Source organism: Gallinula chloropus (genome assembly GCF_964237585.1).
Source record: "Gallinula chloropus genome assembly, chromosome: 2".
In the NCBI taxonomy this organism is placed as follows: domain Eukaryota; kingdom Metazoa; phylum Chordata; class Aves; order Gruiformes; family Rallidae; genus Gallinula; species Gallinula chloropus.
Genome location: NC_140086.1, coordinates 626,158 through 650,602, shown reverse-complemented (window position 1 = coordinate 650,602; position 24,445 = coordinate 626,158). Strand labels below are relative to the sequence as shown.

General features: G+C 52.1%; 1 protein-coding gene across 1 annotated transcript in view; it reads right to left on the bottom strand.

The window, feature by feature from the left end:
- Positions 1-5,008: 5,008 nt before the first annotated feature.
- The window catches only part of SCRIB (scribble planar cell polarity protein), a gene marked incomplete at its 5' end in the record, with an annotated part of 112,919 nt that continues 93,482 nt past the window's right edge, over positions 5,009-24,445 (bottom strand). Inside the window, 11 exons of the mRNA XM_084260511.1 lie at positions 5,009-7,289; positions 9,704-9,755; positions 12,197-12,271; positions 13,080-13,117; positions 13,954-14,093; positions 14,749-14,913; positions 18,927-19,106; positions 19,412-19,501; positions 20,089-20,257; positions 22,218-22,383; positions 22,623-22,670. Of these exons, the coding sequence (XP_084116637.1) occupies positions 7,129-7,289; positions 9,704-9,755; positions 12,197-12,271; positions 13,080-13,117; positions 13,954-14,093; positions 14,749-14,913; positions 18,927-19,106; positions 19,412-19,501; positions 20,089-20,257; positions 22,218-22,383; positions 22,623-22,670 (1,284 nt within the window). The 3' untranslated portion in view covers positions 5,009-7,128. The remainder of the gene's footprint in view (positions 7,290-9,703; positions 9,756-12,196; positions 12,272-13,079; positions 13,118-13,953; positions 14,094-14,748; positions 14,914-18,926; positions 19,107-19,411; positions 19,502-20,088; positions 20,258-22,217; positions 22,384-22,622; positions 22,671-24,445) is intronic.

Sequence of the window (24,445 nt, the reverse complement as noted above, 5' to 3'; positions counted from 1 at the left end):
CCCTCCTCAGTGCCCCTGCGGCCACACCTGGGGTGCTGTGGCCAGTTCTGGGCTCCCTGGTATGAGAAGGACGTGGACATGGTGAGGAGAGAGCAGTGAAGGACCACAGGGATGATGGAGTGGAGCACCTCATGGCTGAGGAAGGTCTGGGACACATGCCTCCTCCTCCTGTTTGGGTTTTCCTTTTTTTCTTTTTGAAAAACTGCTCATCTGTCAATGTTCCTTATTGCTTTCTATCAGATACCAGTTTCCCAGCCCTGCTGATGCCAGCTGTAATGCTTATCATTTTACATGGGTATACAGAGGGATTTTTCTGATTTCTTCCATGGTTTCTCTCAAGTAGGTTTAATTTTTGTTTAATTTGGTGTGATATTATGTCAGTATTTTTTCTTTAGTACACTTTATGACAGCAAAGAAATTACTCTAGGCACCTTACAGTTACCTTTCTCTTTCTTTCTGGTTATGTTTGCTTTTCCTCAGCTGTGGGTTTGTGTTTGTTGAGGATTTTTAAGTGTTTATGACAACAAGCATCACCCCTAAAGAACTTATTTCCTAGTAATTAAAGTTCTGTATGTATTGTAGAAAACCTTTCTGAACTCGTGTGAGCCTTTAATTCGAAACTGTGTGGACTAAACTGTGTGTCTGTCCAGGTCGTGCTACAATAAATGGTGGCAGCTGGAGCGGGTCTTGGCCAAGGCAGGTGATGCTCCAGTTTTAGATGGGGGAAAAGCTCTGTTTTCCTTAACTTGGCCTCTGCTGAATTTCCTCCTTTGACCGGTGTGTGGCAGTTCAGCGTTCTGGCTGCAGAGGTCATTCTGAGCCGCCTGTTGTAAAGTGCCTATTCCCAGTCCTGGCAAAAGATGACCCTTAGAGAGGCCAGCAAGGGAACGCCTGGGATGGGGGGTCAGGCATTCTGCTGTCACCATATCCATGCCCATTTCAGCCCTGTTGACATTAACATCTTTTTCCCATCTTCCTCAGAAAAACCCAGCAGGATGCGAGACGCTGTGACCTGCAGCAAGCTCCTGGCAGGACCTGCAGCCAGTGGACAGAGCCCCACGCTGGAGCACGTTTGCTGGGGAGGAATCGTGACTCTGGGGGGACCAGGCTGGAGCAGCCTGGGCCTGAGGGACTGAGAATATCATCCCTGGCCTTGTTTACCAACACCAGGCAGGAGTTAATCTTGAAAGAGGGAAAACCTTGCATTTAACAGGACTGGAGGGACAGGCTTTTGGACACGAGATAAGGCTCAAAGTATCTCATTAATTAAAACATACACAGTCCCTGCTCAGCACTAACACTCCTTCTATCAGCTCAAGCTATCCCTTGTGTAGAGACTCTTCCTGCTCTCTAGACATGAGGATCCAGCATCTGCAGCTGGCCTAAATTTCAAGGGGCTTTGAAGTTACAAATTACTTGTCTCTATCTCTACTCACATTGGTGCTAGGCCCTCCATGGATAAGATTTCATTACTATGTCTTGCATAATTACAGGGCTGATTCCCCCTCCCATTCCTGGGGAAAATGAGTTTGACTATTTGAGCTGTAGAGATGCTGTAAATTACTCTTGTTTGGGCTACCCTGTGTGGAAGGGTGCTGTCATCTTCACTGCTGTTGACCTTACAGTTGTTGATTCATTTCCAGCTTTCTGTAGGCCTAAAGCAGGTTATTGAGTTAGGTGATAGTGCAGCTTTAATCAGATCAGGCCAGGGTAGTAATGTTCTGCTATGTTCAGCCAGGTTTAGAAGAGTAGCTCTTCTCTGTAATAGTTGATATTGGTATTGCTGGGCTCGAATTGTTGCCTCATTTTCTGTAATTACTGAATTAAAAGAGGTCCATTTTTAGACCTGGAGTAGTTAGTGGTCTCAGAAGCTTTCCATTAGGCTGGTTCTATTGTGTTACAAAAGCTGTACTACCCCAAGGCCATTTGCTAGAGGGAAGCTGAATGCTGTGGGCTTGAGGGTCCATTCTGCTAGAACCAGCTTGTTCTGTGGTCCTGGGGGCCTGTGGCTGGGCAGCAGGGCTGAAGGCTCATCCTCACGTGTACATGCAGAGACAGGCAAACACCAGCAGAGACTCACAAGTACCTTTCCAGGTACCACATGCAAGCAGCAGCCACATCTTTCACTGTGCTGGCACGTGTGGCTATCCATTGAGCCACACCAAGCAAAACATGTTTGGGCTACATGAAGTGTGTGGGGTTTTACCAGTTCAACTCCCTTTCAGAAAACCTTAATCATGTAAACAAAATACTGTAGGGTTTTTTTTTTAAAGCAGAGGCAAGAAAGCCAAGAGGCTTGAGATCTGGATTTCAGCAAAGCTTTATCCAGTGGTTCCCACAGCCTTCTCCTAGAGAAACTGTCTGTGGCTTGGACAGGTGTACTCTTGGCTGGGTGAAAACCTGGCTGGATGGCTGGGCCCAGAGACCGCTGGTGAATGGAGTTAAATCCAGTTGGTAACCAGTCATCAGGGGTGTTTCTCAGGGCTCTGTGTAGGGCCCAGTTCTCTTTAACAAACATCCTTATTAATAACCTGGACAGGGGGATCAAGGGCACCTTTAGTCAGTTTGCAGTCAACATCAAGGTAGGCAGGAGTGTTGATCTGCTTTGAGGGTAGGAAGGCCCTACAGAGGGATCTGGAGAGGCTCGATCGATGGGCCCAGGCCAATGGCATGAGGGTCAGTGAAGCCAAGTACCTGGTCTTGCATATGGTTGGACTGGATGATCTTTTAGGTCTTTTCCAACCTTGATAATTCTGTGATTTGGGTCATAATAACCCCAGGCAGTGCTACAGGCTTGGGGAACAGTGGCAGAGGAGGACCTGGGGGTGTGGGTTGACAGATGGCTGAATATGACCCACCAGTGTGCCCAGGAGGCCAGTGGCATCTGGGCCTGGGTCAAGAAGCGTGTGGTGAGTAGGACAAGGGCAGTCACTGTCCCCCTGCAGTGGTGAGGCCCCACCTTCAGTGCTGTGTTCAGTTTTGCGCCCCTCGCTACAGAAAAGACCTTGAGGTGCTGGAGCATGTCCAGAGAAGGGCAATGAGGCTGGTGAAGGGGATGGAGAATAAATGTTATGAGGCTGCAGAAACTGGGGTTCTTTAGTCTGGAGGAGGGTGACAGTAACTCTAACTGCTCTACAGCTAACTGGAAAGGAGGTGTGGAGAGGTGGGGTGCCTGACCTGTTCACTCTAGTGACAAGGGGTAGGAGGAGAGGAAATGGCATCAAGTTATGCCAGGGGAGGGTCAGAATGGATACTAGGGAAAAAAAACTTCTTCACACAGGGCTGATTGATAGACACTGAAACGGGCTGCCCAGGGAAGTGGAGATGCTTAGATGCAGTGCTGAGGGACGTGGTTTAGTTGTGGTTGGCAGGGTAAGGTGATGGTTGGACTTGATCTGAAAAGGGCCCTTCTAACAAAGACATCTCTGGGGGTGCTATGATCATGCTGTCACTGCGTTTCATACTCCATCAGCTGATGAGCAGGCCCCAGGCTGTGCATCGCTTCCAGGCTGTTGGCTCATGTGTCCTGGTGTCCTTTCATACACAGAGACATGCGTGCAGCGCCCCATCCCCACCCCTGGTGACCCTTCATATACACACAGACGTGTGCAGCCCCCCCCCCCCCCCCACCCCACCCCCCCCCACCCCCAGCAGTTGGTTAGATGGAGCCACAGCCTTTGGGTTGGTGCTCTGTGAACTCACCTGCGCCCACGAGCCAGCGGGCGAGAGCAGCCGGCACCCCAAGCTCGGCAGTGGCAGAAGGGACCCGTCCTCGCTGCTGCAGGCAGCAGCATCCTGCTAGGCAGCCCTTCCCAGAGGGGCCTCAGCCTGAACCCTGGGCACCATGGCACACAGGTGTGTTCTGTGTCACCAGGCACAGCAAACGTTAGTTCTTAACGGCTCTCATACTGACAGCCCAGAACAGCTTCTTTTCCTCATGCCTGAATTTACCTCCCTCTCCTGTGTGCCATGAAGCAGGATGGGTTTTTAACAGGCTCCATCAGCAGAGGGGTGGCAGCAGGGACAGGGAGGGGAGTGTCCCTCTCTGCTCTGCCCTGAGGAGGCCCCAGCTGGAGTCCTGTGTCCAGAGCTGGGGCCCAACACAAGGAAGATGTGGGGCTGGTGGAGAGGGGTCAGAGGAGCCACGGGGATGCTCAGGGGGCTGGAGCAGCTCCCCTACGGAGAGAGGCTGAGGGAGCTGGGCTGGGTCAGCCTGGAGAAGAGAAGGCTGTGGGGGGACCTCACTGCAGCCTCCCCATCCCTGAAGTGAGCAGCGGAACAGGAGGGGAATGGGCTTGTTAAAGGGCAGAGACTGGCAGGACAAGGGGCTGGAGTGAAGCTGGAGGAGGGAAGGGGGAGAGGAGAGACTGATGGGAAGTTCTTTGCAGAGAGAGTGGTGAGGGGCTGGAAGGGGCTGCCCAGAGAGGGGGTGGGTGCCCCATCCCTGGGGGTGTTCAAGGCCAGGTTGGCTGGGGCCCTGGGCAACCTTGTGTAGCTCCAGGCCTGGAGGTTGGTGTCCCTGCCTGTGGCAGGGGGTTGGAGCTCTGGGACCCTTGGGGTCCCTCCCAGCCCAGACCAGTCTGGGATTCTGTGATTCTATTAATGTGTTAAACCACTGTACCCTACACGTATCATCTCACCTGTTTGTCCCCATTTACTCTCCTCACTACTACAGCTTCTCTGGAGGAGAAACCTCCACTCCCCTCCATCTCCCCTAGGAGTGAATCTGCTACATCCAAGATAGAGATGGATTTAGTATTACTAATGTAGGTTCTTTTCTCCCCCTTTCAGCATACAGGCCCATTTTCTACCGAACGTTGCAAGAGCAGCAGGTCCTCACCTTGATGTTCCTGGTGTGGGCGTTGATTTTAGGTGATCATTAATTTCTGCACGCAGAAGCAGGGCAAGCCCTGGTGTGTTTGCTACGCTACAGGACCACGAGTAAGGACCAAAGTGTTGACAGAGAAAGCACAGACTTCACAGTGAGCAAACCACATTAACTAAAGGCTCTAAAATGTAAAGTAAACTTTATTATCGTTGAACCACAAAATAGATTTCTTTGGTTGTACAAATTTCACTAGTTACAGTCTTGATGCGCTAATTTTCCCTCAGAGTCTCTCAGGAGAGAATGGGAGAGAACCCAGAGCCTGGCACCAGGTACCGCAAAGGGAAAGGAAAAAAGAATCACAAGTTAGTCACCAAAACCAATCCAGGATTGTTTCCAAAACTGTTGTTAAAAAGCAAATGCTAAAATTAGATTTAAAAAAGAAAAGCTCAAATTGCTGATGATGGAAGCAGCCACGGCTGCATTTTAAGATTATCAGAGTTCCCCCTTCAAAGCTCTGTAAAATTAAAACATATGAAGTCAGTTAAAATGATCCACTGGATTTTGGCATGAAGGGATTCTCAACTGAAAAAACTGCATCCAGTTCTTTCGTTCAGCAAATATACAAGCAGAAGTGCCTGTCGCTCCCAAGCCACTGCGAGTCACTGGAAGGCTCACGGTCCAACTCTAGTCTTACTGCTGGAGGGGTTCAGCAGAGAGCACCAATGTATCAGGGTAGACAGATCAGGTTACTGCCCAGCTCAGACACCTTTCTCCCTATTAGAGGCATTTAGAAAAAACAGAAACAAACCCAAGGGAGGCTTTACTTCAGTAGTCGGCAGTGGAGCAGCAGAGACTGTTCTCAGAGCCACAAGCAGCATCAACCTCCTCCACCTCTGCAGAGCTCACTCAGTACAGAATCTGTTCACAGCCCTTGTTCCACCCAGGGAAACCAGGCACAGCAGCCCTACTCCTTTCTCAGGTTGGTTCTTTAGCCCTGGCACGGCCAAGCTGGGTCCCCCTGTTCCCCACGAAGGGGCCCGAAGCCAACGAGCGGCAGAGCGCAGCAGGACGCAGTTATTGCAAGGCATCGGCCAGACCCCCTGTCCCTCTGCTCCCTGCCTGGCACAGCCCCTCACTGAGCACCCTGTGACGCCACCTTTCACGCCACAGATAGTGAGCAACACAGTGGACTCGCCCACCAGCATCTCCTCCTCCCTGTGAGACCCCATTACTCCTAACCTGACCCCAGCCACATCTCTTCCTACCCTTCCCCATTTCCTGAATCCTACCCCCCCCATCCTGTCTGCTGGTTACACCACCCATCTCTGCCACCGCATCCTAACCCCAGCTACTCTGCCCTCTATTGCTCTCACATGCACACAGCTAATTCTTGCTACTGCGGTTCGGCTCCTTCCCCCTTCCTGCCTCCGCTCACCGATCCGGCCACGGTGCTGACAGGAGACAGATACCTGGGCTCCCCTGACACTGGATCAGCGCCCCTGGGGAGTGGCTCCTGCTGCACGCTGAGGCGTGTGCGTGTCAGCAGGTATCTGTGTCCCAGACCAGCACGTAACACTGGCAGGAGCAGGTTCCTACACGGGATAGATCGCTGCGCTCACAGAGGCAGGTGGCACAGAGCTGGCACAGGCTCCTGCTTGTTCGGTCGTCTCTGCTTGAGCACGTAGGTGTCAGTGTCAGAGGGAGGCACTTCGCTGAAATTCCTTTTATTTGCTCTTTTTGCCTCCAAGCTACTCATTTCCACACACTCCCCAAAGAAAGTGAGGTGACACGGTGTGGGAGGTGGAAGGAGATGCTTTTTGGCAAAAGACTGGAAATTAAATAGGAGCAAAGGCAGGCTGGACCTTCCTTCCAATTCATACCGGAGTAGAAGCTCCCATAGTAACCACTAAGAAACCCAAGTTGAGGAAGTAACAGCTGGAGCCCAACACATTCTCACACTCCTATGTTCTCCCCGTCCTACCCTTTCCCCACACACAATATTTACAAGCTAAGAAGCTGCAGCTGCCCACTGTCCTACCCACACCTCCTCTCAATTTGCCATCAATAACTCTAGTGTCATCCCATCTTGTTCAGGACGTGCCCCAGTGCGTCATCGGGTGAGAAAAGAGGGCGGTTCACAGCCTTGAAGGAAGCTGGTTGACCACAATGCTCCCTGGAGCACTCAGTTCCCATCCAGAGTCCAGGAGGCAGCAGTGTGGGCAGCCCAGTGCTGTCCCCAGAGCACAGGAAGCTCAGAGCCCTGTGCTGGGCTATCCCCTCGCCCAGGCGCCTCGGATCTTCTACGTGGGGACAGCAGCCTCCAGACTGCGCCGGCCGTGCCGCAGTTTGCGCTTGCTGCTGTACAGGGCCATTTCTTCAAGTGCTGATGGAGTCGGTGTTGATGGATCACGTGCTACTAACATTTCCTCTTCCTCTGGCTGCCCATCCTGCTCCTGGGGAACTGTGTAGACAAGGAAAGTTAAGGCCTAGGGAGAGAGTGCCAGGTTAGTTACAGAGCTGACACAGTCTGTGTGGGCCTAAGGGGATTCCCAGGGGCTGGATTTGAGACGGTGCTGAAGCCACAGTGACTTAGAGAAATCCTCTGCCCAGAACCTGTGCGTGACCTGCAGCTCGAGTGCTGACTACTGTGGGTTCTGGGAAGAAAGCCCCATGCCTGAGCTGTGGGTGTTATGAGCCTGAGTTACCCACAACACCCACAGTTCACTGAGAAGTATCGGCCCTGCCAAGCCTGAGGAAGAAGAGAGCACGGAAAGGATGTGGGTCCATGCTGCTGCTCCAGGCAGTTCACAGAGCAGAAACCAGTGACACTAGAGAGCAGTGTGACTGCCAGGATGCTATGCCATGGGGAGAGGGGACCGTTCTGGCCTTGCTTGATGCTCAAGTTACACAGCCAAGTTTTTCTGTAGTGCAGGCTGTGACTTGGGCCCCTGAGCAAAGGAGCTCAGCAGGACACGTCCTCTGGCAGGGCTGATGCTCAGTTAACATGGTCCAGTGGCTCCTAGGATGCGTTCTGCATCCAAAGTACCCTGCTGTTACAGTGGCTCCCTCCTGCCTGAAAGGAGTTGGAGCTCATCTGATGTGCTGACACATGCCCAGCCCATCTACCCTCTGAGGTAATTTGGCTCCAACAGCTGCAGCGAGATCCTTGTGTGCAAAGGGAGAAGTTCCACAAGCCCCTGGATTTTTCCTTTTAAACACAAACTGGCTGCTGGGAAGTCTCTCTAAAGCCTCTGAGCACAGCAGAGAGCCTCAAACCTGTGGAGTTATGTCAGCTCAGAGGCTGCTGAGCTGTACCCAGTGTCCTGCCCCGACTCCAGTAACCCCCTTGTTACAGTACCTGATAAAGCTCAGGCTCCTCCCTGACCTACAACCTGCAGCATTAGGCTGTTGTTTGAAAAGGCCACAGAGCCAAATGAGTGTAGGTGACAAACCTGACACCTCAAAGGGGTACCAGGGTTGATGAGCAGACGTCTGACTTCCAAACAAGGCAAGCAGGTAGAAAGGTCCAGGCACATGCAGATGGGAAGCCAGATGGGGAGGGGGGAATCGGTGGGGTTTAGTGGGAATTCATTCCCTCTGAGACAGTTTCCCAAAGGAGCCATCAAACATTCAAGTCAAGTGATGTCAGCACGCTCAACTCCTCAAAATCCTTTTGGTTATTCCCTCTAAAGCTCCATCAAACACACCCAGAAGTGAAAGACAAGACAGGATACGATAACGAAGCTGGGGAGGGGGGGCAGGAGGAGAATGCACACAGTGTTGTTTTGAACTAGTTCAGCATATGCTCCTTTGGTCTTTGGTAACTGTTTTGCTCTTATGGCAAAGGCAAATGCAAGTCAAGACCACTCCTATTCTCAAGGATTTTTCCCCAGGTAAATATTTTATTCCAAGTATTTTCTCCACCTGGTCTGAGAAGAGACCATGAGCTGCAAAGAGACAATACAGGCCAGGCAGGGGGCTGGGATTGGTGCAGAAAAGGAGGATTGAAAGATTCCACTACTACTGCAGCCTCCAGGAAGATAGTCTGAGCCTGTTACAGCTGGGGCAGCCCCAACAGGCACAGTAGTCACAGCTTTAATTACTGTTTATTTAGGTGACCCTGCACAGACTTGGAGTCACCTGGATGCTTGGACACCCAAACACTCTCAAGGCTCCAACACCCAGAATAAACAATGGCAGGACAGGGGGATGGAGTGAAGCTGGAGGAGGGAAGGTTTAGATGAGATATTAGGGGGAAGCTCTTTGCAGAGAGAGTGGTGAGGGGCTGGAAGGGGCTGCCCAGAGAGGGGGTGGGTGCCCCGTCCCTGGGGGTGTTCAAGGCCAGGTTGGCTGGGGCCCTGGGCAACCTTGTGTAGCTCCAGGCCTGGAGGTTGGTGTCCCTGCCTGTGGCAGGGGGTTGGAGCTCTGGGACCCCTGGGGTCCCTTCCAACCCAGACCAGGCTGGGATTCTGTGAGTTTACCTGCAGCTGCCTGCAGGCAGCAGGGTTCTCTGCTCCAGCACAAGGAGCAGAAGGCAGGTCCTGAACCTGCATTACCCACCCACAGCAGGTGACAGAGGCTGAGACTTCCCACCCACATCCTAGCAGAACGCTTTACTCCAGAGCACACCACCAGGAGAGAACTCTGCATGCTTGTTAAACACCACTCAGCAGGTTAGCCACCGCTCCAGCATGATGCAAATATCCTACCCAAAACTGAACCTGGCAGGTTTGGAGGTCTCACTCTAGAATGGACAAAACAGGACACTGCTTCAAGCAGCAGCAGGGCTGGTTCCAGGAGCAGGCAAAGGGGAACCCTGCAGCACTGTGGTGGGAAGCAGGGAGCAGAAAGATGGCTCTTTGGCCATGAGCTTACCTGAGTTATTTCTGTCATCTATGTATCTGAGGTCATCAGCTGCATCGGGTGACTGGAAGAGAACAGAAGACATGAGCATCCACCTCTAACACCTCCAGCCTTCCAGCACACGATGGAGAACCCTCTGCCCCCAAGGCACAGGCAATACAGGGCATGACCCCCAGTGAACACACGTTAATTCTTGGTGCTGAAGACACACAACCCACTGCCAAACTGCAGGAGGAGTTTGTGTCTGCCTCAGCTCTCCTACTGCTGCTTGGTGTGCAGAGGGAGGAGGGGACAGGGGAGGAAGTGACACAAAAGGCAGAAAGTGGAAAGACAAAGAAAATGAGTAGAAACACCTGAGGGAAGTACAGGCATGAGCTACATTCTCTGAGAGGCCTGGACCCTGATTCTGCATCTGCAGCACTCCCAGGCCCAGCTTCTGGGGGCCCAGGACGTTGTTCCTCATGCTCAGCTGTGCATGGGGTGGGAAGCAGCTACATCCCAAGGGATGGCAGAGGCAGCGCTGGGGAAATGGCTAAGTGGGAATGGGGATACTCCAACAGCCCCTGCTCATTTTAATCCCTTCACAATTCCAACAACCAGAGCTGACTGTAGCTCCTCAGACCACAGTGACAACACCATGAGAAAACAGCTTTGCTCATGGCCATGAGCTTGAGGGGGTTTGACAGTGAGCACTGCTCTGGGGACAGGCTCAGCGCCCTGAGCTCCACGTACTGGGCTGAAATAGAGACATTAATGTAGCTGCATTCAGTGCCCAAGGAAAGGTCAAAGTATCCTGTTCTGTACCCTGTTCACTTCAGAAGTGGCATCTGTTACTTCTACTACTCTCTCTGGGTTTCTACACAATACTTACACTAAGCTCAACACTCCTGAGCTGCACAAACAGGAGCGTGAGGTTTCAGGGGAGCTCAACACACGTAACAAAGCCAAACGTGCCTCAAAGTTCTGGCCATGCCAATCAAAACCTCTGCTGCAGCTCCAGAGCACAGTGAGGAGAGGCTTCTCTTTCTCTAGCTGTAGGATAAAGGATGGCAGCTCTGCTCTTGCATGGGGAGCAGTAGGGAAGCTCCACAGCTGAGAGGGCACGAGGCCTCAGTCCCTCCTGAGCTGGACAAGGCTGGCAAGAGGGGGAGACGACCTCAGCCCACCCAGTGCTTTGGAAATAAATGGTATAAAACATGTACTGCATCACAAGCTGCATCACTGCCCAAGGAGCCCCAAACTGCAACTCTGCTCAGGCCAGACTGGCTTTGGGGGTGGCCCCTTGGAGCTGGGAACTGTCGTGACAGCAGGTGGAAGCCTGGCATGTCTGTGCTTGCTGGCTCTCCACAAACACCAAGGTAAGTGCAGGCATCTGCTGCATTGTCTTTACACAGAAGGAAAGCCAGAGATGCACAGTGCCTGCTCCAGCCAGCTGTCACAATCAGTTAGTGACTCTCTGTCCTGGGACACTGTTTCTAGGTGGCCCTGCTTGAGCATGGGGGTCAGAACAGCTGACCCCCAGACATCCCTTCCACCCTCAGCTGTTCTGTGAGTCTATGACACAGGAGCTTAGCTGAAATGAAGTTCTTCTAGAAAGAAGAGCCTCATAGTGCTCACCCTGGAGACCCAGTGTTCTCTCACCATGGGGTCACCTCACAGTTCACCCACAGCAGTTACAACATAAGGACTTGTCACCACAGCAGCTTCCTGGGCAGGATAATGGACACATTCCAGCCTGAAGTGAACATCTGCTCCAATCTGCAGTTTGTTGGCAATCATTTCTATGGGTTTCTCCCTTCCTTAGAGGTATTTCAGGATCAATTAAGGTGACGATGCAGCTGCTTTATCTTTGCAAAGTTTATGCCATTAATTTTAAAACCACAGGACCAACTTTTTCACAGTTCCACTTCATAGAATCCCAGAGTGGTCTGGGCAGAGCTCCAACCCCCTGCCACAGGCAGGGACACCAACCTCCAGGCCTGGAGCTACACAAGGCTGCCCAGGGCCCCAGCCAACCTGGCCTTGGACACCCCCAGGGACGGGGCACCCACCCCCTCTCTGGGCAGCCCCTTCCAGCCCCTCACCACTCTCTCTGTACAGAACTTCCCCCCAGTCTCTCCTCTCCCCCTTCCCTCCTCCAGCTTCACTCCAGCCCCCTTGTCCTGCCAGTCTCTGCCCTTTAACAAGCCCATTCCCCTCCTGTTCCTGGGGTCCCTTCAGGGACGGGGAGGCTGCAGTGAGGTCCCCCCACAGCCTTCTCTTCTCCAGGCTGACCCAGCCCAGCTCCCTCAGCCTCTCTCCGTAGGGGAGCTGCTCCAGCCCTCTGAGCATCTTTGTTGACTGAAGTCTGCAACAAACCCTCGGTTAAATGTCATGGCTGGTTGTCACTGCCTCCCATCAGGGATGGGCTGTGAAGAGGACCTCCTCAGGAAGGTCATGCACCTGCAGCCACGTATCCACACCAAGCCCTGGCCAGTCTCAGAGGGTTCAGCATGCAGGTTATACCTGGATTTCGTACACAGGTTTGGAGGAGGGAATAGCTGCAAACTCCCGGTAGTCAAACTTCTTTTCAGACAGGGACTAGAGGGGACAGCAAGAGAAGAAACAGAGAAGAGAGAGTAAGCAGAGAGGAATAGGTGGGAAACCAGCAGCGAGCTGAGCCATCTGTGCAGACAGAAGCTGAGGCAGAGCCCCAGAAGAGCCCAGATGCAGCCTCTGAAAACGAGGGACACTGTCTCTTCCCTGCTCTGGTGTCAGGACAGCGGCTTCACGTCGCAGAGGAACCACTGCATGCTTCAGTAAAATGCACCTGCACACCCAGGTTGGAAGGAAACCTGTTTCTGGGGGGAAATTCATGGCAAGATTCTGGATAGCCACAGCACAGCCAGGATTTCAATTCAGAGTTGGCTGCACTGTGTGACTTGGGACAAAACCAGGTGCCTTCTCTGTGCAGCTGCTCCCACTCTTCTGTTTGTCTGTCTTGACAGTTCTCTGCAACATTTACACAGTGCTTAGGAAAAGGAAAATGCCCATTTCAGGGGAAGTTCTCAGTTTTATGCTTGTGAGAAAATATTGGGCCAAAGTCTCTGAAGTGGAAGGCTTTCTGAATGCAGAGATGCAGAGCCAGGAAAAGGATGGAACAACAAAAGAAGGAAACAGAAAAGAGATGTGACACTGTAGTTGGAAAAAAGGAGGGTGTCTCTAGCAATGGGTATGGCAGAGCTCCACCTGCTGTACCCCCTTTCCAGTTCAGTGGAACACGCAGCCAGACCTTGCTTAATTATTTAAGTGGGATCCCACGGCCCAGATGCAGAGTCCAACCCAAGCAGAGTAACCAAGGCACCCCAGGGTTACTGGTGACAAGAAAAGAAGCAGGACTGTGTCATACCAGCCTCCCTGGTGAAGTGACGTTTCTGGGACTGCAGTCTGCAAAAGATGGCAGGAAAGCACTCATTAGTGAATGGCTGTATCAGAAAAGGACCTTAAAAAACATGTAGTCCCAACCCCCACCAGCCCAGGGTGCTCAAACCCCCATCCAACCCAGCCTCAAACCCTGCCAGGATTCGGGGGCAGGCACAGCTTCTCTGAGCACCCCGTGCCAGGGCCTCCCCCCCACTCCCTGGTGAGGATTTCTTCCTCATATCTACTGTCTTTCACAGCCATTTCCCCTTGTCCTGTCACTCCCTGCCCTTGTGAACAACCCCTCCCCAGATTTCCTGTAGCCTCTTCATGCCACAGAAGGTGCTGTAAGGTCTCCCCAGAGCCTTCTCTTCTCCAGGCTGAACAAGCCCAACCCTCTCAGCCTGTCCTCACAGCAGAGGTGCTCCAGCCCTGGGATCATCTTCATGGCCTCCTCTGGACTCGCTCCAACAGCTCAGTGTCTTGAACTGCAGACCCCAGAGCTGGACACAGCACTCCAGGTCAAGTAACTTCCTAGAATCTGCCTCTTCCAATCAGCAGCACTTAAGTGTGCTAAAAGACTCCACTTGGGAAAGACACTGCCTTTCTCAGAACAAATGCCTCTCTCCTGTTTTTTTCAAGTTATGATGCTGGTTTTATTTCTGCTCTGTTCCCTGGAACCACACCTCAGCTGTTCTCCTGTGTTCTCTATGGGTTGGGCCCATCCCTGATGCTGAGATGCCCCAAAGGACCTTCCACTCCAGGCTGAGGGAGGAAACTGCTCTCAACAGGTCTGTTTTCAGGCAAGTTAAGCTACAGAGGCATTCACTTTTTTCTGGAGGATAGAGACAGCTATACAGTACCTTCCAGCGGGGTTGGTGATGGGGTAGGAGCTGGTGAAGGTGACTCTGCCAGCTGCTCCAATGTGCTGCGCTTCTTCCCCTCCTTGGACTTGGCAATAACCATTTGGGCTTTGAGAGCATCCTGTTCAAGTGATTTCATCCTGCCTCAGGAACGAGGGAGGGAGAAAAAGACATCAGGCATTTCCTTCTCAGCAAGAGACAGGGCCACCTTCTGCGCCCAGCAGCCAGACCCGAGTCTGCAGGCTGAGCGCAGACAGCGGGGTCAGTGCCCGGGGTTCCCTGAGGCAGACAGACTTTCAGAGCAGGAGGGCAGCACAGCGCAGCTTGCTGTCATCCTGAAAGACACCTGCCACCACACTGTGCAACAGACAGCCTGGAGCCCAGCATCAATGCGTTGAGAAGCTGCAGGCCTTGCCAGAGGGGCCACAAAGGATGGCAGAGCAACCCAAGCCGGGAAAGGAACTGCTCAGCAACAGTTCTCAGGGCTTGACTCTCCTCTGTGCTCTCAGTGTGTTGCATCTTAACCCTCTTCAGCCATCAGGAGATTATGAAATAGCAAGGAAAAAGTGGGCTCAGTCCTCAGAAATGTCTGCTGCCCTCCCCCAGTCACATTGCCCCAGTGTTCCCCCTCGTTCTCATGGAGGCAGCTGCCTGTGGTCTGTGGGACCCCAGGGAAACAACCCCCAGCCACCGCTGACATCTCCTCCCTGCCCCTAGCAGGCCACAGCATTAGGGTACAGGGGTACAGACAGGGCTGTTGAGCATGCAGCTGCGGGGAGGGGGGGCTGTGCACACCTGGATTGGCTTCCTGACCCAGGGACTCTTGAGGCGTGACTCTGCACTGGACTAGACATCTGAGCTGGCCTGGCCCCGGGAGCAGGTGCCCACTGGCGGGACTGGTACAGCTTCCTGGCCAGATCCTGCTCGTACTGTTTAATACTGTCTTCAAGAGCTGAGGATCTGAGGAGGAGGAGGAAGAGGAGGAGGAGGAAGAGGAGGAAAAGGAAGAGGAGATGATGGTGATAAACATCGCAGTGGAAAAGCGCAGGGAAAGAAAGAAACAGACACAGGAACGTACCCTGGCAAGGAGAAATACAGGTCTGATCCAGGGGCAGGCTGGATTAAAACAGGCTCCTTCCTAAATCTGATCCTGTCCAACACCAGCTGCTGCAGCAGCAGGACGCTCCAGAGGGCAATCTGGGATGATGTGCCCAGAAGCATCAGCCTTCAGAGCCTCAGCATCTAGAGCCTGTCCTCCTCATGGGCCCGGAGCAGAGGACCACAAACACCCAGCAGACCAGTGGGAAAGGCAGGAGGTAGCTGCAAAGACGTTGTGTGTGTGAAGCAGACTGAGGGGTGTGTGTGTACACACCTGACAGTCTCTAAGTGCACGTTACCACATGTGTATCTGCCCTCCTGTTAGCATGCACCTTAGTGTGACCGTCAGAGAAAGAGAGGGGGGATGCACAGGCACATCACCAAGGGTCTGTTTGCCACAGGCCCTGGAACACGGGCAGCTGAAGAGGGGAGTGCATCCCTGAAACAGCATCTGCATGGCAGGAAACCTCCAGGATGCAGGTAGCCCTTGCTGGACGCCTGTCCCCTCGGGGTGTGCCTGCACCTCCTTAATCACACGCTTCCTACAGCACGAATGCCAGGGGGTGTGTGTGCCCAGAACACCTATGGGCCCCAGTGTTTGTCCTGACAGAGCACAGGGGGGTGTGTTGGGGGAGAAAGGGGGGTGCAGCACACGTCCTGGCAGAGCACTGATGACACAGGGAGAGAAAGGAAAGCCCAGGGTGCAAAGTGATGGGGTCAGGAGTGACAGCACACACAGACCAGAGAACTGGAAAGAAGCAGAAGACAGAAGATTAGAAAGAAAGTCATAAAATCAGTGGCATGCACCTAAAGAAAACACAGGTTAGCAAGGCTGCAGCACCATGGTCAGGGCAGCACAGTCCTCCCTTCCCACACAGTGATGCCTGGGGGCCTCTGGAAACAGGACCTGAGCCCCAGCTGCCATCACGCTCCTGTGCCTCCTCTAGCAGTTGCAGAAGAGGGACCCTAAGAAAAGCAGCTTATCCTGGGAAATCTGTGGTAGCAGGGAGCATCCTTGTCTTACAGAAAGGAGCACGTTATGGTGACTGATTCCTGCCAGTGCCAAAAGCAGCAAGGCCTTAACCCCCCCCAGGAATCAGCCAGGCACTCACTGAGACCTGAATGAAAAGCTGCCCCTGGGCATCAGAGGCGAAGGGAGCTGAGGACCTGGCCTGTGGAATCCAAGAGCAGTAACACTGGGTCTGGTACCTATCCTCTCCTTGTCATTATCCTTACCTCTCAAAGGCTCTCCCTTCATCAGATCCTTCTCCAGGAACAGAACACACTTAGGAGACACTGAAGGTCTGGAATGCAAGGATCCCTCTCCCTCCCATAGCAGACAAGGCTGCCATGATCAACTGACCCTTCTGTGGTGTAATGCAGAACTTCTACTGTGCCCCGAGCAATTCCAACAGATCCCAGGTAATCCAAAAGCACAGTCACAGAACCACAAGGTTGGAAAAGACCTTTGAAGATCATCAAGTCCAACCATTCCCATCCTGAGCTAAACCAGATCCCTGAGCACCTCATCTCCCCTCTGCTAAACACCCCCAGGGAAGGTGACTCAGCCCCTCCCTGGGCAGCCAGCCAGATGTACAGCAGTTATGGGAGCAAATCATGTGATCACCCAAAAAAGTCCTGACAACCCCACCCTGGATCCTCCAGGTTTATCTGCTGGCTGGCAACAGCAGCAGGTTCATGGAGGAGCAGAGAGTCCTGAGGAGAGGGGTGTATGTCCTGTGACGTGAGCAGCTCCTTGTGCTGGCTTTGCTTTCAAAGATTTGCACAGGCAACCTCACGTCTCCCTTTCTACACCCATCTTAAACACAGCTTTTACTGCAGCATTCCTTGGATATGGCAAGGCTGAGGAGGAATCAGAGCTGCAGTTACCTCATAAAGCCTGCCCTGTCCTATTAGGAAATGTGCATGGGAACTGGAGACTTAGGAGAGAGGAAATCCTGCCCATCTCATGGGGAAGGGATGACAGGTCACTCTCTGTCTCTCCCAGAAAAAAAAAGCCTGACAAACAACTTCTGTTTTGTTGGATCAAACACAACAGCAGAGCTTCTTTATAAAAAAAAAACCAACCCAAACCAAACTTGAGCAGTGACTGTGTGCAAGATGTAGCTCCTGATGGCACCGTGGTGCCTACACAGCATCACAGTGAGAGTTCTCACTGCATTCACTTGGCTGCACAACCCCTGCACAGCTTCCAGCCCCTAACACAAGGGCAACGTGTCTGTTTTGGCAGGTGCTGCTTACAAACTCTCTTCCCCCTGTATTTTTGTGGAAGGGTTGCTCCTGGCTTCATGTGAAACACAGAACTTCCATTTGCAAATGATGCCATGAAGAGTCCTGACACAAACCCACGGGAACAGCATCGACTGCAACAGGCACGAGATGCCACAGGCAGAGAACTCTCAGTGAACTGGGGCAGCAGACACAATCCCACAGAATCTGGAGCATGAAACAACAGCACAGGGCAAGACAACGCTGCCAGAACACAGTGCTGACATCCTGACTCATCACTCTGCCTGTATGCAGGCATCACTACATACAGGGTCACAGAGTAATTCTGGTCAGAAGGGACCTGTGGAGGTCATGGGATCCAGAAACTGCTCAGAGCAGGGCCAGCTCCAAAGGTCTGATGGATGTGCTACAAGGTGACAGAAGTCATCTTGTTCAGACTGTCTTCTAAATCAAGGACCACACCACAAACAGGCTTCCTAGTGGCCTTTCAGTGCTCTGACATCACAGGGCAGTGCAGTGGAACAGGCAGTGCTGCAGGAAGAACCCCAGCTGAGACAGACCAGGCAAAGGACTCATCCCAGGCAAAGCACTGGAGCTTCCCAAGGAAATTCTGCTTGAAGGACAGAAGCCCTGGTAGTAGGAATGTTTGTCCAGCTCTGAATAAACCATGAACAGATCTGTTATGTGATCCAGAACGATGGGAAGATTTGCACCCTCAAAGCCCCAGATAATTAACCAGCTCTCATTGAGGATTCCACTATGTATTTCTTCATCCTCAGACTTCCCCAGGAGACGACAGCATCATTGTCATCCAAACACTGGAGCTGTCAAGTGGTATCACAGCTCATGGTAATCCCCCCAGCACCTTCTCTAGCAGGCTGGCAAGGATGAGTCACTAGCAGCCCTGTTCCTCAAAGCTCGCTCAAACCCCAAAAGAGACTATTTCAGTTGTCCTTTGAATGCCTCCTACAGGAACATTACAGCCTGAAAGCTGTAATTAGTTATAGTAGCAGCTTGCTAATTTTTGAAAGGAATTATATGACACAATAAATGCCTGGACTGGCTTCAAGTTGTAAGTTCTGAGCCAGGAAGATTTCTTTCTTCCAAAACAATTCTTAATCACACTTTGATAGCTAATGAAACAGCCTGTGTGGTTAAGAATGCCCTGGCCTTGCTAATTCCTTGGCTTCAGCAAGTTCTCCAGTCTAGCAGCACTGGGTATGTGAAATGCTCTTCGCATCTTTCCTTCTAAGTATGTCTGGCAGCTTCAGTAAATATCATCTTTCTCATGGGTTGCACACAAAGGAGGCAGGAGGCTGCGTGCTGAGAGGGAAGGAACACATCCACCACGACAGAAAGGTGCCTGTGTTTTCATAAAACTCCCTTGTCTTCATGGTTGTGCAAGCAGTGTTGGAACAGGAGAGGCACCTCACCCATGTAGCTGCTGGCAGCAAAAGGGGTCAGCCAAGCAGTGGATGCTCTGGCCTCTCTGCACAGATCTCTGTAACCTCTCCAGCCCCTCGCTTAGGAGGCTCGTTTGTTCCCTGTAACCCAGAAGACACACAGCTGGTGCCCCTTCCTGCCCCAGCCTCATGAAGACAACAGCCAAGGCTCCCGTGTCTCACCGTGCTGCCCTCCACATGGCCCGTTTCTCTGCCTCCAGAGCTCGACGTTCTGCTGGGGAAAGGTCCTTCTCCTGCCCGCTCAGCAGCTCCGGGCTCTGCATCCGCAGCCGCTCCTGCTGCCGCCGCTCGGCTTTCGCTGTCCGCACGGGCGCCCCGGCATCCCCTGCTCCCAGGTACAGCCTGGGCAGAGGGAGAAACAGTGAGAGGCAGGCTGGCCTGGTCCACCACAGCTCTGCCTGTGTGCGAGATAAAAGGTGACAACCAACCCCCCCAGGCAACTGTTTAGCATCTAAGGACATCACCTCGGGAGATGGAAGGACACATACCAGAGGTGAGTTTCTCTCATCAGTTGGTTCTGATCACAGTTTCCCCTTCTCCACACAATCCTACAATCCTTCCTTCTACACCACGTGTCCTACAAAGGAGGAGCCATCTGCTCCATCATCTGGCACCTCCCAGGCAAAGGATGCTGCTGGTCCACTTACCCAGACATAGAGTTGGTTCTCTGCTCAGGCTTGATTCCCTCTTCCAGTGAATTCCTCTGTGAGCTGTTGTTCTCATTGACCTCAGAGGGCCTAGAGCAAAACAAGGATGTCAGCTAATGGCACCACAGGCTGGCATACCCTGGGAAGGTTCAGAACACACCCAAACTCCAGAAAGCAAACTAGTTCAGCTTGGAGACACGACCCTTAATGACTCTTCTCCATGGCTGCAGCCATTTCCTTGCTGGTTTCATAAGTGCTCATGCTCTCTAACATCAGAACTCATATCCTTCCCTTGGAGGTCACCCGTAAGGGCAGCTTCAGCTTTATTTTAGTGCAACTTTCTTTTTACCTAAGTCTTACAAGAAGCTTTTTCTTACCCCCTAGTTCTGTGCCCAAGAATAGAAAAACATCAAGGCAACCTGGAGAACAAGTCCAGGAGAATCAGGAAAAAAGAAACTAAAAAACCCCAAATCCTGGTTCAGCATCAGGCCCTATCTTGGATTAGCTATCTCTAAAAATCGATGTCTCTACACGCACAGGAGCACAGCTGGAGGAGATACTCTTCTGAAAAGGAAAGGATGGAAAAATCCATCCAGCTCTGTGCTGAAAAGCAAACACTGCCCAGCTCTCTTCCCCAGGAATTACCGAGAGTGGGACACCTTTGGCACGCTTCTTACCGAGCTGCTGAGGCCTGGAGGCTCCTTCCATTTAGTCTCTCAATCTTGTACTCAACTCCTTCAATGATGACACTGGACTGCACACTCATCTCAGGCACCTGCTTTACCATCTCATCCTCTTCTGCCTCTTCCTCCAGCAGAAGGGTACATTTCTGCTGCAGTTTTCGGGCTGCCAAAATAAGACAAACTCATCTTAGACCACAACACACTTGCTAAACCCCTACGAGGATGGCACCTCTGGTTGAGGTTGAGGTCCTTACCCTCATCACCCCTGCAGGTTTGTGCTGTTTTAAGTCCATACCCTCCCACAGATGCCTTTGTTTCTTCTCCACTCTACAAATGCTTCAGATATAAGAAACCCTACACCATTTCCTCAGTCCTTCCTTCCTTATTTACTCCAATTCCACTCCTGGACACTCCACAGAACAGACTGCCAACAGCTCATCACGCTGAGTGTACCTGTCTGCAAACTGGAAGCTGTCTGCAGACTCCTTTGCCCCCTTCCACAGAGTGGACAGCCCTGGGAACCAGTATACCTGTGCCAAGAATCATCTTCCCACTTGCTGCCCAGAGGGACCAAATCCTGCAGTGCTGGTGATGGGCCCCCCCCAGGGAGTGGACTGGAGGAACTACTGGGCCGGCAGACATACAGGCCCTAAGAGGACCCTGGACAACAGGGGCCTGGCCAGAGAGCAGGCTGCTCAGGGCTCAGTATTTTACTCAACCACCTGGAGTCAGGAGTTGAATGTGCCATCAGCAAATTCTCTAGCAACACCAAAATGGGAGGTGCTCCTGATTCTCCCCAGGAACACGGGCCTTGCCGAGGGATCTGAGTAGGCCGGAGCACGGGGCCATCGTCAGTGTAATGAACTTTAACAAGCAGAAATGCTGGACCCTGCACTGGGACAGAGTAACTCTGGGCACAGTAGGAACTGGGAGAGGAGAGGCTGGACTGGTCCCCCTGCAGAAAGGGGCCTGGGGGTGCTGGCTGGCAGCAGGCTCAGCAGGAGTCAGCAGTGTGCCTGAGGGCAAATCGCACCCCGGGTGCATCAAGCAGTAAGACCAGCCGGTCAAGGGTGGGCACTATCCTGCTGGATGAGCCTTGGTGTGGCCTCACCACAAATCCTGTGGCAGTGCTGGGCCCACAGTTTAAGGCAGCTGTGAAGGGCCTTGAGTGTGTCCTGAGAAGGGCAACCCAGCTGGTGAAGGGCTGGAAGGCAGGTCCTGTGAGGAGCAGCTGAGGGCTCGGGGTTTGTCTAGTCCAGAGAAAGTCTGGGAAAAAGGGGGCTGAGGGGCAACCTCGATGTTCTTTGCAGCTTCCTGAGGAGGGGACATGGAGAGGGAGGTGCTGAGCTTATAGCAGCCTTCCAGTCCCTGAAAGGTGCCTATAAGGAAGCTGGGGAAGAACTGTTCCCAAGGGCATGGAGCGATAGGACAAGGCGTTTAAAACTCAAAAAGGGCAGATTTAGGCTGGATATTACAAAAAGGTTCTTCAGTATGAGGGTGGTGGATCGCTGGCACAGGCTGCCCAGAGAGATGGTGGAGGCCCCATCCCTGGAGACACTCAAGGTCAGGCTTGATGGGGCTCTAAGCAACCTGCTCTGGTGAAGATGTTCCTGCTGACTGCAGGGGGGGTGGACTAGATGACCTCTAAAGATCCCTTCCAGCCCAAAACATTCTATGATTCTTGAGCTCTTCTCCCAGGGACCCAGGGACAGGATGTGTGGGCATGATTCAAAGTTGCATCAGCAGAGGTTGAGAGTGGTCATTAGGAAGCATTTCTTTACTGAGAGGATGGCCAAACATTGGAACAGGCTTCCTGGAGAGGTGGTCAATGCCCCAAGCCTGTCAGTGTTTAAGAGGCACTTGGACAGTGCTCTATCTTCTGGTCAGCTCTGAAGCGGTCAGGCAGTTGGATGAGATGACTGTTGTATGTCACTTCCAACTGATCTGATCTATTCTCACCTGTCTACTGTAACTGCAGAGTAATAAAGCTGAAGTCTTACAACCAACCACGCACCCCTGGGCTGTCAGGAGCGCTGCATTTCTGGTGTGCCTGATCCCTCATTCCTCCCTGCCAAAAGGATTTGCTCAACAGGCCCAAGTTCCTTGCACAGATTCCAACATACCTTCCTCTTCTTTCATTTTCTTCAGGTCATCTTCTCCTACCAAGGAGACACGCTTGGGAGGCTTATCCATCTGCTGCTGCTTCACTTCGATTTCAAAGTACTTCTGCCTCTCGCGGAACGACCTCTGCTCCGGGCTGTGCAGGGCACTGGGGCTGTGTGTGGCCACCTGTGAGAGCCACACCAGCACTGCCATGGGGTGACTGAGCCAGACCTCCCTCCCCACATCCTCCCCAACGCCTGCCCCACACCCGCCCACCTCAGCCACGTACTCCAACACGCTCTTGCTCCTCCCCAGCCCTCCCACACGTGCCCATGCTCTGGTCCTGTCTCCACATCCACCCTCCCGAAAGCCCGAATCCTCTCAGCGTCCCCATCCCACTTCCAGCTCCAGCCACCAGCACTCACCTCCGGGGCAGCTTTGGGACTCTCCGTGCTGCTCTGACCAGGCAGTTCCTAAGAAGACAGAGAAACAGACTGTTCTGAGGAGAGTATTTCCTACCAGCCCTCCTGCCCTCCAGCACAGCAAAGCATGGACGATGCCTCGGAGAGCAGCAGCCACAGACGGTATCCGATGGGCTGGTCCACAACAGAGACTCAGAATTACCACAGGACAATGCTACCTGAGCAGTCCCGAGTACTACAGACTTCTGCTGAGTTGAGGGTGAAACAGAAGCACATGAGGACAACTTCTAAAGAGGCAGAAACTGAAAAAAATGGGGAATGAGGTGAGGAACGGGAGCAGAGGGCGTAACGTAAGGTGGAGGAGGCTTTAGATTGAAGACAGAACTATGAAAAATTGACTTCTGGAAAGTGGAAACACCCTCAGGAAAGAAATAAACCTGTATTTACCAGAATAAACAAACAGATATTGGATGAGGAGAACTACAGGGGGCAGAAATTGATCCTCAAAATCCATCTGTGAACCAGCAATCAGTAAAGGCAAAACGAGAACTGCTTCTTCATTTTATAAATGAAAAGGAACTGTAAGACAAGTAGACCACCTTCAACTTCATTCAAATGCACTCCAAAACTAATGGTAAGTTTCAACTTTATATAAATAATGAGCACAATGAGAAAGGAAGAAGTGAAAAGAAAAGCTTCTAGCTAAGAAGCACATGTCTGGAAACAGAAATTATTGCTGCTAACACAGAAGGGAACCTGAGAGCTCAGTATGCTCCATGCAGGGACAAGATCATCCCTCCTGAACAACTCTGAGTGAAATGGTTTGTGAAACCAAGTCTGACACACAGGGATTTTTGACTTGTTTCACTGGGTGGCAGTTTGTGTCTAAAAGACAGCTAATAGATCCTTAGAAATCAAGAACCAGGCAAAAACACTTCGAGCAGCAGAGCCATCGTTCTGTTCAACTGCAGCAGGACAAACAGTCTTGGGTTCATATTATTAAAACAAGCAGGTGCAATGTAGATTAAACTCACATCCTCCTTTGATGATATAAATAAATTTGAAACAGGAAAGAATGACTACTGACCCTTATTAATTTACCAAAGGAGGTCAATGTGAGGCCAGATGAGCACTAATGCAGGACAAGGTAGAGAGCAGGAGGACAGGATGAGCTCACACCTAACACAAAGCTGCTATCATAAGTCACTGCAGAACATCCATAGCTCCAGTGCAGCATGACTACAAAAAAGGTGAGCAAGATCTACTGACAGGAAAGGCCAATTAAGATTCAGAAAGAGAGAGAAAGAGGAGGGGGAGAGAAGGGAACTAAAACCCAGTACCACAGTGGAAAGAATTCTGAGAAATAAGAGTCTCTCATTTACATCAGAGATGTGCCAGCAAGAATTCAGATAGGAACAGGCACAGGTGAAAAGGAAAATGACAAGATGACCTTAATTCAGTAACCAAAGTGGTACTATTATTGTCTGTAACCAGCTCCTGGGATCTCGCCTGCCTGGAGCACAGGGATACGGGCTCTTTTGGAAGAATGGCAAGGAAGATGGTGTGGGTGATGCTTCAACAGCACACAGGACAAGGCCTCTGCACAGGGAAGTGGGGTCCAGCACACAGGACAAAGCCTCTGAGGAGGCTGGAGAGCAGCCAGCAAGTCCAGGGAAGCAATCCATCCCCTCTGTTCAGCACTTAAGAGCAGTGTGCCCAGCCTGGGGCTCCCTAGTACAAGAATGTCACTAACAACCTTCAGCATGTCAGGTGGAAGACCACCAGAATGGCTGACATGACATTTGGAAAGAGGCTGAGAAGGCTGT